This window comes from Antechinus flavipes, chromosome 2 (genome assembly GCF_016432865.1).
Source record: "Antechinus flavipes isolate AdamAnt ecotype Samford, QLD, Australia chromosome 2, AdamAnt_v2, whole genome shotgun sequence".
NCBI lineage: Eukaryota > Metazoa > Chordata > Mammalia > Dasyuromorphia > Dasyuridae > Antechinus > Antechinus flavipes.
Window position 1 is genome coordinate 461,841,247 of NC_067399.1, and position 16,678 is coordinate 461,857,924.

At 36.7% G+C, this 16,678-nt stretch overlaps 1 protein-coding gene across 6 annotated transcripts in view; it reads right to left on the reverse strand.

The window, feature by feature from the left end:
* Positions 1–8,548, reverse strand: part of CDK5RAP2 (CDK5 regulatory subunit associated protein 2) — a 150,531-nt gene extending 141,983 nt beyond the window's left edge. For 3 of the 6 annotated variants that reach the window (XM_051979528.1, XM_051979526.1, XM_051979525.1), the window contains exon 1: positions 8,305–8,540. Coding sequence is in view for 4 of the 6 variants with exons in the window: in XM_051979526.1 (XP_051835486.1) it covers positions 8,305–8,360 (56 nt within the window). In the remaining 2 variants the exon portion in view is untranslated. Of the gene's footprint in view, positions 1–8,304 lie in introns of all 6 variants that reach the window. The other 3 variants (XR_007950880.1, XM_051979531.1, XM_051979527.1) reach the window with 2 other exon arrangements.
* Between the last annotated feature and the right edge of the window lie 8,130 nt (positions 8,549–16,678).

Here is a 16,678-nt window from a genome sequence, read left to right on the forward strand (position 1 = left end):
GTTTTGGTTTGGTTTTTTTTGCTGTTGTTTCTTATGTTATTTTGCAGTTGTATCTTAATATCAGGTTCATTATGCAACATTCTTAGAAAATATATAACTTTCAATTTTGTTTATTTATCATAGACGCTAGAGTTTTACTATCTCCTATTAGTTTAATGAGGATACCACATTCAATCATCCATTCAACAGTGCCTTCTTTATAATATTGAAAGGATAGTGTACTTATATTGCAAATAAGATTATGACTGGCTGAAGAAGAGAGGATGGGGAAGTAGAAAGCAGGGTGAAATCCAACCTATCTTCCAATATTCTAAATGATCAATCAACAAATTTTTATAATCAAGCCATGGATCCTTTGGAGTCATTTCACAACAAAACACTATAGTAGAAAGTTGGAAGAGAGAAAAGTTACAAAAATAATTAAAATAGACTGTTCATATGGAGTCTAGCTGGAAGACCATGATATATCCACAAGTATATAATAACCATACAATATAAAACGGAATCAAATAAACAACTAAGATAAGTACAAAACAGTATATAAAGCAGAAAAGATCATTTCATTGTTTGTCTTTTTTTATCTTAGCTTTTATTAATATTATTTCCAAATATATATCAGCCTCCTCCATTTCCCAGAGTTCTCTTTTCTAACACAAAAAAGGGGAAAATAAGCAATTCAGGAAAGCTAGTTTACCTGACTATGTATAATATGCTATACCCTTAGTCCCCCACCAATGCAAAAAGAGATAAATACAATCTCAACTATTCTCAAGGGCCAATGTTGGTGTCATAATTACAGAGTATTCAGTTTGGGGTTTTGTGGCCTAAGAAAGACTGGTAAACTGAAAGAAATGAAGAAGTCCCTTGGACAAGTAGCAACTGAGCTACTTAAGTAAATCTTTTGATCATGCTGGACTTGGAGTCAGAAGCTGAATAACTATGGATTAGTCTTTTTCTTCATTTGTAAATGGAGATAACAAATGTTAACTGCCTCACTGGGCTGTCCTTATGAATAAATGAGATAATATATGAAAGCTATATAAATGTCAACTATTATTATTATCAACTCATATACTTCTGCCTTATATCTTCAAGTTTGGCAGGTAGCATTTACTACACTTAATTAGGATCAGGTTAACACCTGATCCTCCTATTTACTCTTGCTTGCTATTTAAGCTTGTCCCCTCCCCCATCACCCTTTACAGAGAAGCCACATGAAACAAAAGCATTTATTCTCATCCTCTAGACCACTTCTACTTCAGATGGTGAATTTCATCAGCCTGAAAGGCCATTCAAAGTAGTAACAATTCAGAGCAGGTATTAGGGAAAAGTTGACTTTGGGGACAGGGAAGGATAAAATGGAGAACTGGCTATCTTTCCAATATTGTCAATTCTCAGCATTTAAAATTGAGTCCCTTCAAGTGAATTTTGTTTAGAAGCAATGAAAAGGTAGTGTAGTGCTATGCAATGGTCTCCAAACTTTTTTTTTAATCCTATGCCCTAAAAGTAAAAAAAAATAAAAAACAAATTTTACACACAAGACTCCCCAAATACATGGGTGGTAGCTTTTTTTACTTTTTTATTTATAAATTATATACATAAACTATGACATTAATAATTTTGTAATTAAAAATGTACAGAAAATAGAGAAATTTTCAAGATAAGATGAAGATAAAATAATTTTTGATCTCAGAGCTAATAAGGAGCTAATAATGAAGAGGTGACCTGGTCAAACCTGAGCTTGGCAACAATTACTTATGTGGAAAAAGGATTTGATAAGAGTAGTGTAGAGGCAGAAAACCAATCAGGGAGCTGTAAGTCTAGTAAGTCCCTTAACTAGGGTTGTGATAATATGAATAGAAAGAAGAAAACATATTGAAAAAATACTGTGGAGTTAGAAATGACAAGGCTGAATATGTGGGGGAAAGGAAAATGAGGATAGTTCAAAATGTTCAATAGGCAGTTGGAGATATGTATTAAGAGTTGAGAAAATAAAGATATAAATAAGTAAGAATAATCTGCATTAAAAATGACAATTAAAACCATAGAAACCGATGAAAACAACCAATGAGAGAGAATAGAGAGAGAAGAGAATCCAGGTCAAAGTCCTAAAATACAGCCACAGTTATAGAGGAGATTTTGGAGGGGATGCTGTAATTATATTGGAGGTAAGTCTGATTGGCTGATTGGCTGGAGGGAGGAGAAGGAGAGAGGAAAAGCAGATAGAAGACTAAAATGCAGCCCATCTTCCAACTGTTTGAATGATTGATCAACTTATTCCTTAGAGTCAAGACAATGATAATGGTCATTCTACAACCCCCACTTTTAAGATCATTAGTGTAGTGAGTAAAGAACATTGCTCTTAAAAGGCAGAACACCCGGTCAATAAACATGTATCAAGTGCCTACTATGTGCCAGGCATTCTGCTAACTGTGGGGGATTCTTGTCTAAGCTCTGCCACATTGTGACATCTCAGACAAGTGACTTCATTTTCCTGGGCTTCAGTCTCATCTGTAAAATGAAGTGGTTAACTTCTAGTCATATGAAAAGGTACTCTAAATCACTACTGATCAGAGAAATGCTAATTAAGACAACTCTGAGGTACCACTATACACCTCTCAGATTGGCTAAAATGACAGGAAAAGATAATGATGAATGTTGGAGGGGATGCAGGAAAACTGGGACACCGATGTATTGTTGGTGGAGTTCTTAACTGATCCAGACATTCTGGAGAACAATTTGGAATTATGCCCAGAGGGCTATCAAACTGTGCATACCCTTTGAACCAGCAATGGTTCTACTGGGCTTATATCCCAATGAGATTTTAAAGAAGGGAAAGGGACCCACATGTGCAAAAATGTTTGTGGCAGCTCTTTTCATAGTAGCAAGAAACTTGAAAATGATTCATCAATTGGTGAATGGCTGAATAAGTTATGGTAGATGAATGTTATTGTTCTGTAAGAAACGACCAGGAGGATAATTTCAGAGAGGCTTGGAGAGACTTACATAAACTGATGCTAAATGAAGTGAGTAGAACCAAGAGACCATTGTACAAAGCAACAGCAAGATTACACAATGATCAATTCTGATGGATGTGGCTCTTTTCAACAATGAGATGATTCAGGCCAGTACCAATGATCTTGTGATGAAGAGGTTCATCTGTACCCAGAGAGAAGACTGGGGGACTGAGCGAGATATAATATTTTCACTCTTTTTGTTTTTGTTTGCTTGCATTTTATTTTCTTTCTCATTTTTTTCTTTTTTGATTTTAATTTTTCTTATGCAGCAAGATATTTGTATAAATATGTATGCATATATGCATATATGTAACATATATTTTTACCATGTTTAACATATATTGGATTACTTGACATCTAGAGGAAGGGTAGGGGGAAGGGGAGGAAAAATTAGAACACAAAGTTTTGTCAATGGTAAAAAATTATCCATGCATATGTTTTGAAAATAAAAAGCTTTAATAAAAAAAATGCAAAAAAAAAAAAAAAAATGAAGTGATTGAACCCAATCTAATTCACATGAACCAAGAAAAAATAACTCTGGACTCAAATATGTCTCTCCTAAACACAGAAATCTTATGCTCCAGCTATGCCTGTCACCATTTTCTTTTTTCCTCCTTTGCCACTAAACCTGACAAAAATGTAATCTATCCTTCCTTCCTCCTATTCTTTCAAATAGGTGGTACTCTTATAGATCTCTTGCCAACTTTCACTCAAAGTTGTTGGAGAAGCTCAATCACCTGTTCCACTCCCCAACCAAAGATCTCACTGAAGCCACTACCACTGGTTCTGCAGACTTCCTTCACGGATTAGAGTAGAATCATGAATTTCCTCAGCACATATGTAAGGTAGGTGGTAGTAGGTCTCTTGGGGAAAGTCAGGGTGAGAGGAAACAAGATGCTACATCACTCAGAAGGTCTAAGTTCTCACAAAATTTCAAAAAAGTCATAACCTATTAATGAAAATCAAAGTTCAAACCTGGAGAAACTAAGTTAATTTCTGGAATGCTCTCTTGGAGCACTCACTGATAGCTTCATCTTCAACAGGTATAAAAAGTTGAAACTGGGACACTTTTGATCTCCATCAAAGACAGACTTGTGGAAACTGAATAGATGCCCATCAATTGGAGAATGGCTGAATAAATTGTGGTATATGAATAATATGGAATATTATTGTTCGGTAAGAAACAATGATTTCAGAAAGGCCTGGAGAGACTTACACAAACTGATGCTGAGTGAAATGAGCAGGACCAGATCATTATATACTTCAACAACAATACTATATGATGGTCAATTCTGATGGACCTGGCCATCTTCTGCAATGAGATGAACCAAATCAGTTCTAATGGAGCAGTAATGAACTGAACCAGCTATACTCAGCGAAAGAACTCTGGGAGATGACTAAGAACCATTACATCGAATTCCCAATCCCTATATTTTTGCCCGCCTGCATTTTGGATTTCCTTCACAAGCTAATTGTACAATATTTCAGAGTCTGATTCTTTTTGTACAGCAAAATAATGGTTTGGTTATGTATACTTATTCCGTATTTAATTTATACTCTAATATATTTAACATGTATTGGTCATCCTGCCATCTAGGGGAGAGGGTGGAGGGAAGGAGGGGAAAAATTGGAACAAAAGGCTTGGCAATTGTCAATGCTGTAAAATTACCCATGCATATAACTTGTAAATAAAAAGCTATTAAAATTAAAAAATTAAATTAAATTAAATTAAAAAAAAAAAAAAAAAGACAGGCCTGTCTGTGTTGAAAGCAATTTTCTGCCAAATTAGTGGATGAGGAAGATAGTATGGCACCATTAAAAAAAAAACAATGGCTTTAGAATCAGATATCCTGGGCTTAAATCCTATCTCTGCTGCTCACTATTTCTGTGAGCTTTAGCAAGTCACTTGAGTTACATGGCTTTTAGTTCCCTCATCTATAAAAAAAAGAGACTGGGCTAGCTAACCCTAAGATCCTTTCCAGCTCCAAGATCCAGAGCTAGGAACTTAGGATTCCTCTGAGAAAAGACATAGCTATACTATAGCTATATTATACTATAAAAAAGGATAGCATCTCTACAACTAAGGAGGAAAGTATATTCAACAGTAGAGAAAGTTAACAGTGTCAAATGCCGCAAAGGTCAAGAAAGATGAAAAGTGAAAAAAGGTCATTAATGTTCAGCAATTAAGTGGTCACTAAGGACCCTTGAGAATCTTTTAGGGAAAGGCAGATTTAGTGGCAGAGGATGGGAAAGGGAGATCGTGACAGCTAACTTGATATGTGGTTAAGAGAGTGGGTGCTAAGGAAAATTGACTGTAATTATGTATATAAAAGGGAGGAAATAAATGGAACAGAATTTTCAAGGGAAATGTGCATTAAGACTTGGACAGTAGAATGTATATAACATATGGAAAGGAACTAAATAACAAAGAGAATAGAACATTTCAAAACTCTGATCAAGACAATGGTAATCAAAGACAATTCCAAAGTACTCAAGATGCAAAAATAACCCCCACCTCCAGAGAGAGAACTGATGAATTTTGAGCACAAGCTAAAATATAATTTTCTGGGGTTTTGTTTTGGTTTGGTTTTTTTGCAATATGGGCAATGTGGAACTGTTTTGCATTATTTCACATTTGTAATTGATATATTATTTGCCTTCTCAGGGGAAGAATGAGGAAGAGAAAGAATCTGGAACTAAAAATTTTAAAAGAAAATAATTTAAAATAAGTAATAAAATTTTTAAAAAATAAGTAGGTGAGAACAACATATTCAATTATAATATAAATGAAAAGGTAACTAGAAGTTAACTCCAAATAATGATGGAAAAAACAATGAAGGCCCTAGAAAAGGAATAATGAAACATACCTCCTGCAGTATGGCAGGAGCTGGCAGTGATTAAGATAGAATACTGTATATACTGTCAAATTCAGTCACTGTCATCAGATTTTTCTGCTTGATTTTTTTTCTCAGACCAGTCTGGAGATACAACCTCCTTTCCCCACCCCGCAAATAGGTGGCCTCATTCTTTATCAAGGCAGTCTTACTACATGTGTTCCCATGATCTCATCCCATCTTTGTCTCTTCTAGTTCAATGCACCTTTAGTAAGTTCTCTCCTTAGCCTTTCCCTATTAGTTCCTATTCTCCTGCCTAAAAATATGTCCAATTCTCTCCCTATACTTAAAACACTTTCATTAGACCCTACCAATTTTATCTTCTCCATTTCTCAGTCAACTTCTTCTCCTCTTACTCTTCAATCTTTATAATATGGCTTTTAATCTCTTCACTAAGCTGAAACTGTACCTCTAAAGTTTGTGGTTGTTAAATCGTTTTTTCGTAGTTTCCAACTTTCTATGACCCTATTTAGAGTTTTCTTGGCAAAGATACTAAAATGGTTGGTCATTTCCTTCTCCAGCTCATTTGACAGATGAGGAAACTGAGGCAAGCAGGGTTAAGTGACTTGCCCAGGGTCACACAGCTATGAAGTGTCTGAGGCCAAATTTAACGCCAGGTCCAGCACTCTATCTACTGTACCTATTTACCTAGCTATACTTATTTACCACTGATCTTTCAACTGTCCCATCTAATGGTCTTTTCATCACTTTCATTTTTTTGTTTCACTTTCTCCTGGTTCCTCTTCTGAGGAGATCATTCCTCAGTCTTCCCTCCAGCTATAGTATTCTCTATGGTAGGATCACTTTTCTCTCTCTACACTTTATCTCCCACAATTTTAACTATCATCCCTCTGAAAATTACTCCCAGATCTATTATATAACAAGCACCAGTCTCTAAGCTTTAGTGCCACATCAGTTGATTTTAGATTTCTCAAACATGTCCAAAACTGAACTTGTTATCCTTCTCCCCAAAATCCTCTCTTCTTCTAAACTTCTCTATTTCTGTCAAAAACACCACTTCCTAATCTACAGATATGTAACATCTGTTTTATCTTCAATCAACCCCTAATTTTCCCCTGCCTGACATCCATTCATGTTGCCAAATTATGCCATTCTATAGTCAAAATATATCTCACATTAGACTCACATAACTATCACATCAGTTCTGGTACTCACCATCTCTCACCTTGATTATCACTAACAATGAACTCAAAACTACTTCCTTCAACCTAAATCATACCAACTCCTGTATCTTGCTTTCCAGTGCACCTTAAACTATTTCCAGCACTCCAAATATATCCTCACATAAACTTTCTTCATTCAAATTACCCCTACACATGAAGTCACTTCACTAATATCTACTACATACACAAACTACTCTATAATTCCAAGTTACTTCACCCCATTATATCCCCACACACCGAGACTACTCTTCCATTTCCTGAAATTAACTCTACCCTAACCTCTAACCCTACAACCCCCAATTACTCAGTTTTGAACAACTCCAAAACATTCCTTTGACCTAAACTATCAATATCCCCACACTACATCCTTACCTTTTCAAGCTCTCATCATCATCTCATGTCTGGACTATTTGCAATAGTACCCCCATACTCAAGTCACTCCCACCTGAAATTATTACACACTCACCCTATACTACCTATACGCTTGATTCATCACCAAAAACTCCAATACTTCTAATTACCTCCTCACCCCAAACTCTCTCTTATGCCCTTAAGCCCCCCTACACTGCTCTTACATCCCTAAATCATCTCCATCCTATTCTATCTCTACACTTCCAAATATCCCTTAACTCTATATTTCCCCTCCACCTCCTATTCATTCCTTTACCTCAACTACTCCATCCCCCAAATCATCCTCTACACTAAACCTCAAAACCCTTTGCCCTCAACTATCATTATACCACCCATCTCACCCCATTATCCTTAACTACTCACGAACCCCCAAATCACCTCTTCACCCAAAGCCACCTATACACCCCCAAATTTTCCCTCCTCCTTAAAATGCCCCTACCCAAGCAAAACAGTCCTTTCCTCAACTATCTCGGCATCACCAAACAAAAACTCAAGCACCCCTGCACCCCACTGCCTTAACCTACACCCCCAATGAACCACCCCACAAAGTACCTTTACATCAACTACCTCCATCTCCTTCCATGCCCCCCGAATTCTCCATAGAAACCATCTCCAGGGACTCCCCGAAATGTTCATTAACAAGCTACTTTTTCTATTCTAAGCCCCTAACCCACATCCTCTAGCTCCGAGGCCGACGGCCCCGTCCGAACCCCCAAATTCCAGGGGGGCCGTCAAGCCCGCGCCCCGACACGGCGGGCCAGCCCGATTGCCGCCGTCTTCCCGCCCGCCGAGGCCCACCTGCTGCCGTTGAGCCCCACTGGCAGGGTGACGTCCTCCCCTAACACCGAGTCCATGGCGATGGCAGCAGTTGGCTGCAGCTCCCTGGACTTGGCGGGACCGTCCCCCGCCCCAGCTCTGCGGAGTTGATCGTCCTGACTCCGCTGGCGCCGCTAGAATTCAAACCCAAGCCACCGCCCCCGCCCCGCCAGTACCGCCATCTTCTTGGGCCTTTTTTCAGTCCTTTTTTTTTTTTTTCTGACGGCTTTCTCCGGATATGAGGCGGGGCTCCCGCGCTTCCCATGAAGCCAAAGGGGCGGGGCCATAACGAGGCTGTCCCAAGGAAAATATGGAGGGTGCCATATTAACTAAGGGCAAGATGCTGCGATCCAGACAAGAGTACGGCAGCCACCATCATAACTGAAGGCAGATTCAGTGGCGGACAATGTGGGGTTGCCATATTACTTAAGGGCATCAGGCTTCCCAATTCGGCTCGTTTCAAAAGGACGAAAAGAGCCCGCCCTCGGACGAATTCAGATTTCTCGGCGCAAAATTTGTTCTAAATTACATTCGATTGAAGAATCTTAGCTTCTGGGAAATGGGTATAACTCATTCCAAATGACATCATAGGCAAAAAACTGTCACGGACCTTAAGTTAGATCAGGAGACAACCTCGCTTTAAAAAAAAAAAAGAAAGAAAAGAAAAAAGATGTACGAAATCCAAAGTAACAGAGGTAGACAAGAGAGCAAGCAAGACTCCTTGTTTTACAAAAAATTTCAAATTCAAAAAAATTCGAAATACCCAAACTTGCTAATATTAATAAATATAATATCATAGCAGGGATGTGGGTAGTTTTTTTTGTTTGTTTTGGTTTGCTTTGGTTTTTATATCTGAAAGAAAAAAAAACATTAGAAATCATCTGGTCTAAACCTCTTGTTTTTACAAATAAGGATGCCCAGGATCCCAGGAAGGGATGTGATTTATGCACAAAGTCATAATTTAGCAAAACCTGAACTTGAACACAAGTTCTTGATTCCAAATCCTACTTTCTTTCTTCTACAACTCAAGCTTTTCTTTCAAAGATGAAAAAAATTACTGAGGAAGAAGGAAGAGAAAGGAGAATATATGTGCAGAATTCCAGAGAATAGCACAGAAAGAAAAGGTTGGGTTTGGGTTTGGGTTTGGGTTTTTGGGGGGTTTTTTAATTTTTTTTTTTTAATGAGCAATGCAAAGAAATAGAAAAAAATAACAGAATGAGAAAAAACTATCCCTCTTCAAGAAAATTAGAGCTATCAAGAGAAAATGAGTGTGATAAAAGACAAAAATGGTTAGGATTCAACAAAAACAGAGATTAAGAAAAGGATGACTAGAAATACATAAAATAAATATACAAGAAAGATCTTAACATCACTGACACTCACAATGATGTGATTAAGAGCTAGAGCTAGAAGTCCTGAAGAATGAAGTCAAGAGGGCCTTAGGAAGCAATAGGGTCATCCATTTCATTGCTCTCTGTTTACTACTTCATGCTATTTCTCAATATATAGTTAAATCCTTACTGCATTTAAAATAGGATTTTTTTTTTTTAAAGAAATTCAAGTCATGTTATGGAATATTATTGTTCTGTAAGGAATGACCAGTAGGATGAATACAGAGAGGACTGGCGAGACTTACATGAACTGATACTAAGTGAAATGAGCAGGACCAGGAGATCATTATATACCTCAACAACGATACTGTTTGAGGATGTATTCTGATGGAAGTAGATCTCTTCAATAAAGAGAGCTTTACTTGATCAAAGATGGACAGAAGCAGCTACACCCAGAGAAAGAACACTGGGAAATGAATACAAACTGCTTGCATTTTTGCTTTTCTTCCCAGGTTATTTTTACCTTCTGAATCCAATTCTCCCTGTGCAACAAGAAAACTGTTCGGTTCTGCACACATATATTGTATCTAGGATATACTGTAACCTATTCAACATGTAAAGGACTGCTTGCCATCTGGGGGAAGGGGTGGAGGGAGGGAGGGGAAAAAATCGGAACAGAAGTGAATGCAAGGGATAATGCTGTAAAAAATTACCCTGGCATGCGTTCTATCAATAAAAAGTTATTTAAAAAAAAAAAAAGAAATTCAAGTCACACAATTTTTCAGGAAGACAGCCATTGTATAATAAGTCCATTCCTACTGTATTACAATAGAATATGCTTTTCAGCACAGAATTGCTAAATAAAAATAACAACTTAGATTTATATGTAGTTTTTCAAAGCATTTTCTTGCAACAACCCCATTAGGTAAATATTATCCTATAGATGAGGAGGTTGAGATACAGAAAAGGGAAGTACCTTGTCTAAAGTTATCCTTCATTGATTGGCTTAATAACACTTTCTTTGTAAATGGTGAAAAAGTAGCATTTGGGTCATATAATATGAATGAATGGAATTCAAAATTAATGAACTTTATATAGCATTGTTATTTCCTTTTCAATATATAAATATTTCATTGAAAGGCCATATGTTTGAGAATATCATAGAAATAACGAGATTGTAATTCAAGGCTTATCTGCTCACTGTGCCTCAATGGAAGATGAGTTGTTTACTTCCCAGGATGCTGTAAAAACCATCATCATCAGACCACTGTTGTTTATTGAAGGTCTCTTGGGGTACAGAGAACTATAGAGTGAGGCAACAGGTGAGGAAAAGTAGTTGGGGGAAGCTAACCCTAGGGAAGATGCATGATAGTTATTGGTCATTGACTTCAGGCTAAATCAGAGGCTGGGGACAGAAGAATTACATCTCCACTTGGTGCTTTTTTCTAAAATGGATAATACTTCATGTAAAATACTTTACAAAAATCACAGAATCTCTGATTCAAAGGATTTTCAAAGATTATCTAGTCAAACCCTTTCCTGAACAGAAAGCTAGTCTTTCCACAGGATAGATTAATACTTAGAAAGAAGAAAGTAGAATCACAAAAAGTTCAACAGCTGGCACTTTAAAATCTGTTTAAGCAAGGGCACACATCCTAATTTATCCTCATTCAATTATGTTAAACTTTAAAAGTTCAGAACACAATTAGGGCTAAAATTTGTAAATATGAATACCAAACATCAATGATCATAGATATGCCTATCTGTTCACAAGTCATCTCTCTTCTCCCTTCCCCAAACCCTGCTCCCCAAGCCAGGCAGAATTTTCCATTAGTGCAGTAACCTCAGTGCACAGCACATTGTTAGCTACTAGCACAAACACTAAATAAATGTTTCTTGGATTGGATAGGACTGGATGAACTTTATCAGTTCTTCTCAAGAGGAAACTTCCATCATCACAAATCACCATGATGCAGGACTTTAGTGCAAGTATTGACATCTCTTTTTACAGAGATGTAAAATGAGGCTCAAAGACACTGAACGAGTCGGGAAGACCTCACAGCTGCTAAATGTCAGAGCTGAAATGCAGACTCAGGTCTCCCAATCCCAGTCTTCTGCTCCTCCTAGTTTATGAGGTAGGAAATAATAATGGCAACTTTACATTTCTATAGTGTTTGAAGGCTTATACATACTTACAAGCCCTTTCAAAACTTTTCTTGCCCCAGTGTTATGAAACAAGTATAATTACCTCTATTTTATAAAGAAAATGAGGCTCAGACAGAAACTCTGCTCAAGATTGCATAAGCTAATAAGCGGCAGAGCTAGACTCAAATTCTGTTCATATCTACCCACGGCAGAGAAATAAATGCTCATTTAAAACAAAAGGAAAATTCAGTGATCAGATTAAAAATAACATATGATTCTCATTCTATTTAATAGACCAGAGGCCTCCAGTATTTTGTGAGGTTTTTAAAAGATTTACTAAGAAATTTTGTAATGACTGAGGTAGGAGTTGAAGAATGGGTACTAACAATGAAAACCCGGGGGCAAAAGGGATGATAATTTAAAAACCCCATGAAGATCACAGAGGCATGGAACTTTAGAAGTAAAAAGCAATCCTAGATGTAATATAGTCCAGTCACATCACTTTTTTCCAGATGAAGACTCCAAGATCAGAGATGGGAAAAAAACTTTTTAAAACTCATATAGCTTCCACCTGCATTTCTGATTTCCTTCACAGGCTAATAGTACACTATTTCAAAGTCCAATTCTTTTTGTACAGCAAAATAACTGTTAGGACATATATACTTATATTGTATTTAATTTATATTTTAACATATTTAACATGTATTGATCAACCTGCCATCCCGGGGAGAGGTGGGGGAAGGAGGGGAAAAATTGGAACAAAAGATTTGGCAATTGTCAATGCTGCAAAATTACTTGTGCATATAACTTGTAAATTAAAAGCTATAAAAAAAAGTCATATAGCTAATAAGTAGTAGGCCACTGCTCAGGCCACTTTTCAGGAGGTCTTGGGAAAGCAGGGATAGGCCATCAGAATTAAGTAGTTACTCAGGTTCATACAGTAAATGATTGAGGCTGGATTTGAATTCCAGGTCCCATGCTCTTTCCACTGAACCACCTCGCAGTCCTTCAGGCCTTCTTGCCAAGTCCAATACAATTTCCATTGGACCATGAAATATGCTGCTGGCAGTTGCCATAATTTCTGAACTAGAAATCCTAACAAACTAAAAAGAAAACCCAGAGGAATAGAAAGGTAGCTTGGTGATCTATCATCTCAGACTTTAAGATCTGTCCATAAATTCTGACCTACTCATATCAAACATCTTTTAAACTCAAAGCTTTATGCTCAACACTGGGTATACACACACAAAAAAAGGACAATTTAATTTTGTGTACATTCTCAGTGCTTAGCACAGTACAGAATTAAGTTTAGTAAGTCCTTAATAAAAGTTTATTGATTGAGATGACCTAGTTTACAATCTGATAGAAGAAAATATTTGTCTATAAGATACAAGGAAGTGGAAGAGATATTGGTTAAAAGACAGGTTTGAATACTGGCTTTTCAGCCTTCTGATGGACTCATTTGCAAATTCGAAGAGTTGAATATCCAGCCACACCCAATATCTTTTCCAGCTTTAAATCTGTTTTTATTCTTTAAGTGTGATAAAAGGAAAGTGACATAAGTTCAAAGTAAAGACCTAGCAACATGCTGTGAAAAATTTCTGGAGAGAAAGATCATTTTCAAGATGGGGAATGTGAAGGATTCAGTGGATTTTCATGGGACAAGTAGCACTTAGCAGCATTTCTCTGATAATGGACTTGTTTCTAACAAATATCAGTAACCTACTCAAACTTATAAGAACAAGGCTCCTTCTCCAATAGATAAATGATCTAGACGTTACAAGGAGGTAGTTTTTTTTTTTTTTTTTTTAATTTTTATTTAATGATTACTTATATTGACAACATTATCCCTTGCACTCGTTTCTTTTCCGATTTTTTTTTTCCCCTCCCTCCTTCCACCCCCTCCCCTAGATGGCAAGCAGTCCTTTATATGTTGGATATGTTGCAGTATAAGGGAGGTAGTTTTTGAAAGGAGAAATACAAACTATGAACAAACATGAAAAAATGTTCTAAATTACTAATAAGTAGAAAAGCAAAAATGAAAGCAACTCTAATGTTCCACCTCACACCTTTCAAATCTGCAAAAATGAAGAAGGAAAAAGGAAGAAGAAAGAAGGAAGAAGAAGAAAGAAGGAAGAAGAAGAAAGAAGGAAGAAGAAGAGAAAGAAGAAGAACTAATAGTAGTACTTAAGTTAATATGGGAAAACACACTAATTAGTGTGTGGATCAAGAAATTGTTCTACCCATTCTGGAAACCAATTTGGTACTATGTTAAAAAAAAAAAAATCACCAAAATGACCCAGTTTTGTCACTATTAAGCCCATATCCCAGAAACATTAAAGAAAGAAGAAAAGGACCTATTTGTAATCATAATATTGTAGCAATCTTTTCCTTGTGGCAGAGAAGTAAAAATTAAGGGGGTACTCATTAATAGGGGAATAATCAAATAAATTATGATGTATGAATGTAATGAAATATTATTGCACCATAAGAAATATTGAAAAGGACAACAGCAGAAGGGGTAGTTGTCTAAACTAATGCAGAATGAAGTGAGCAAAACCAAAAAAAAAAATTTATAAAATCATAATATCATAAAAAGAAAAAACTCAGAAAAACAAGAACTCTGATCAATGAAATCACCAACACCAGTTCTAGACTTTTGATGATGAAATATGCAATCCACTTCCTTTCAAAGCAGTAATAGATTCAATATACAGAATGGCATAAATAAATAAAATGTTTCGTATTTTATTTGTTTATAGTTAAATTTGAAAGAAAGGGGGGAGGAAGAAAGGAGGGAAAAAGGAGGGAGAGAAGGAGGGAAGGAGAAAGGAAGAAAGGAAGAAAGGAAAGAAGGAAAGAAAAAAGATAATATTTTAGTTGGGTCTTGGAGGAAAAACGATTACAAACAAGAATAAGATGGGAGGGAAGGGGAATAAGATGGGAGGGAAGGGGAAGAAGAAGGAAGGCTGGTTTATTTCTAATCTTAAAGATTAGATATTAAACCTTAAAAAAAATGTTTATCCAGTTCAATCCTGCCATTTTATAAATAATAATACTCTCAACTCAAATATTCAAATGGGTTTGTAATCTTACAAATGTTGGAGTGTCCTCCCATTGTTGCAACTGTCCTTAAGAGCTTATGGCATATGAGCCCTTTGATCTCAGAGGTGAGATGAATGAGGCAGGAGACTCATAAGAGTGTGAAAAGACCTCCAGTTTATTATGCCATCCAGCTTTGTTGATACACATTTTTGCAAGCGTGATCAGCGAGTGGATAGTAGACAATCCCCAATCACCATTCAGAGAAGCAGCTCATGGACATTGTGTATGCATGGTATACAACAATAGGAGGAGACCTTCTTATCCAGCAATTCAGCAGCTCGCTCACAGGTGAGAGGCCCTGTTCAGGCATCCCTGCTCACCTACCCACTGGCTGTGACCCCCAGGCTCAATCATTCTCATGATCACAAATCATTGCTTCTTGCTCAACAAGGGCTTTTCTGAAATGTGTTAGGAAACTTATTGCGCATCAAAGGTCGAGGTGGTCTTTGTACTCCCTCTTGTAGAACTGCATAACTTTGGGCTCTACCCAAAAGGCTACAGGTCTTTGTCTTTCTCTGGACATCACAAGGGTATGAGTCCTTTGATACTCTATCTCTCTTGCTTCTCCCATGTGACTAGTTGATCTCTTCCCATCATACAATTTCTGTTCTTCTCTGAGAAGACTATGGACACGATTATTCTCTGAATCTATTTTATTAGTTTGACTCCCTATTTTGTGTATTTTCCCCAATATTAACTTCAAATAATGAACATACCAGTTTCAATTATCCAATTAACATCAGTTAGCTTTTACAAAGGCAAAATTATTGGGAAGATATAATAAGAATGAAAATTTAAAAGCATTCGTTCTTTGCCCTTGCCCCAAAAACTTAGAACACTCTCCTCTAAACTGCCTTCATCCTTGTAAAGCTATTCTTATTCCAAAATGAAAGGAGTTTCAATATAGCATTCATCCTACCTATTTCATCTACAACTATGACATAGTTGATGCTACTAGGACATATCAAGTGGGTCTCTAGCTATTAGTCTTCTGGAAAATCTTGGCTTGGACTACAGTTTCTGGACTTTTTTCAAAACTCACAAGATTTTCCAATATCCTTTCACCTGAAATCAGAAAAGACTAGACCCAAAGAGACAGAAGCAAGAGCAGTGATGTACATCCTTAACTTCACAGAGTCTGGATGAGAGAAAGGCTCTTTTCTTTATCCAAAGGCTTTCTCTTTCTTTAACTCTGGACTGGGCAGGAAAGAACCAGACTAAATGACTTGCTTTTACTGGGTAGTAGCTTTTGAATGTGCCCCAGTTCTAGTTCAGTTGTCAATAATTTCTTTATCACTTGCTTGGCAGAATGATACTTGTTAAAGAATGTCTGTGTTATGTTTAACCTATATTGGATTACTAACTGTCTAGGGCTGAGGGGAATTAAGGGAGAAAAATTTGGAACATGAGGTTTTGCAAGGGTGAATGTTGAAAATTATTTTTGTATGTATTTTGAAAATTAAAAGTTATTATTAAAAATAAAGAAATGTTTCTTCTATGTGAGTTTCATCAGTCAATAATAACAGCTTTTATAATGTGCCAGATTTGAACTCCCATCTAATTTTCTCGACTAAACTATACTGCAGCTCCAAGACAAATTTTTGCAAGTTTTTTAAAGTATTTTCCTCATTCCAACTTTGTTATTCAAGGATTTCTGTCGCTGTTTGAAGTTCAGAGTTTTATTTGCCCAAGGTCAAAGAGCTGGTAAGTATGGAGTCAGAATTTGAACACGGAGCTTCTGACTTCAAGTTCAGTGTTTTTCATGCCACATAAAT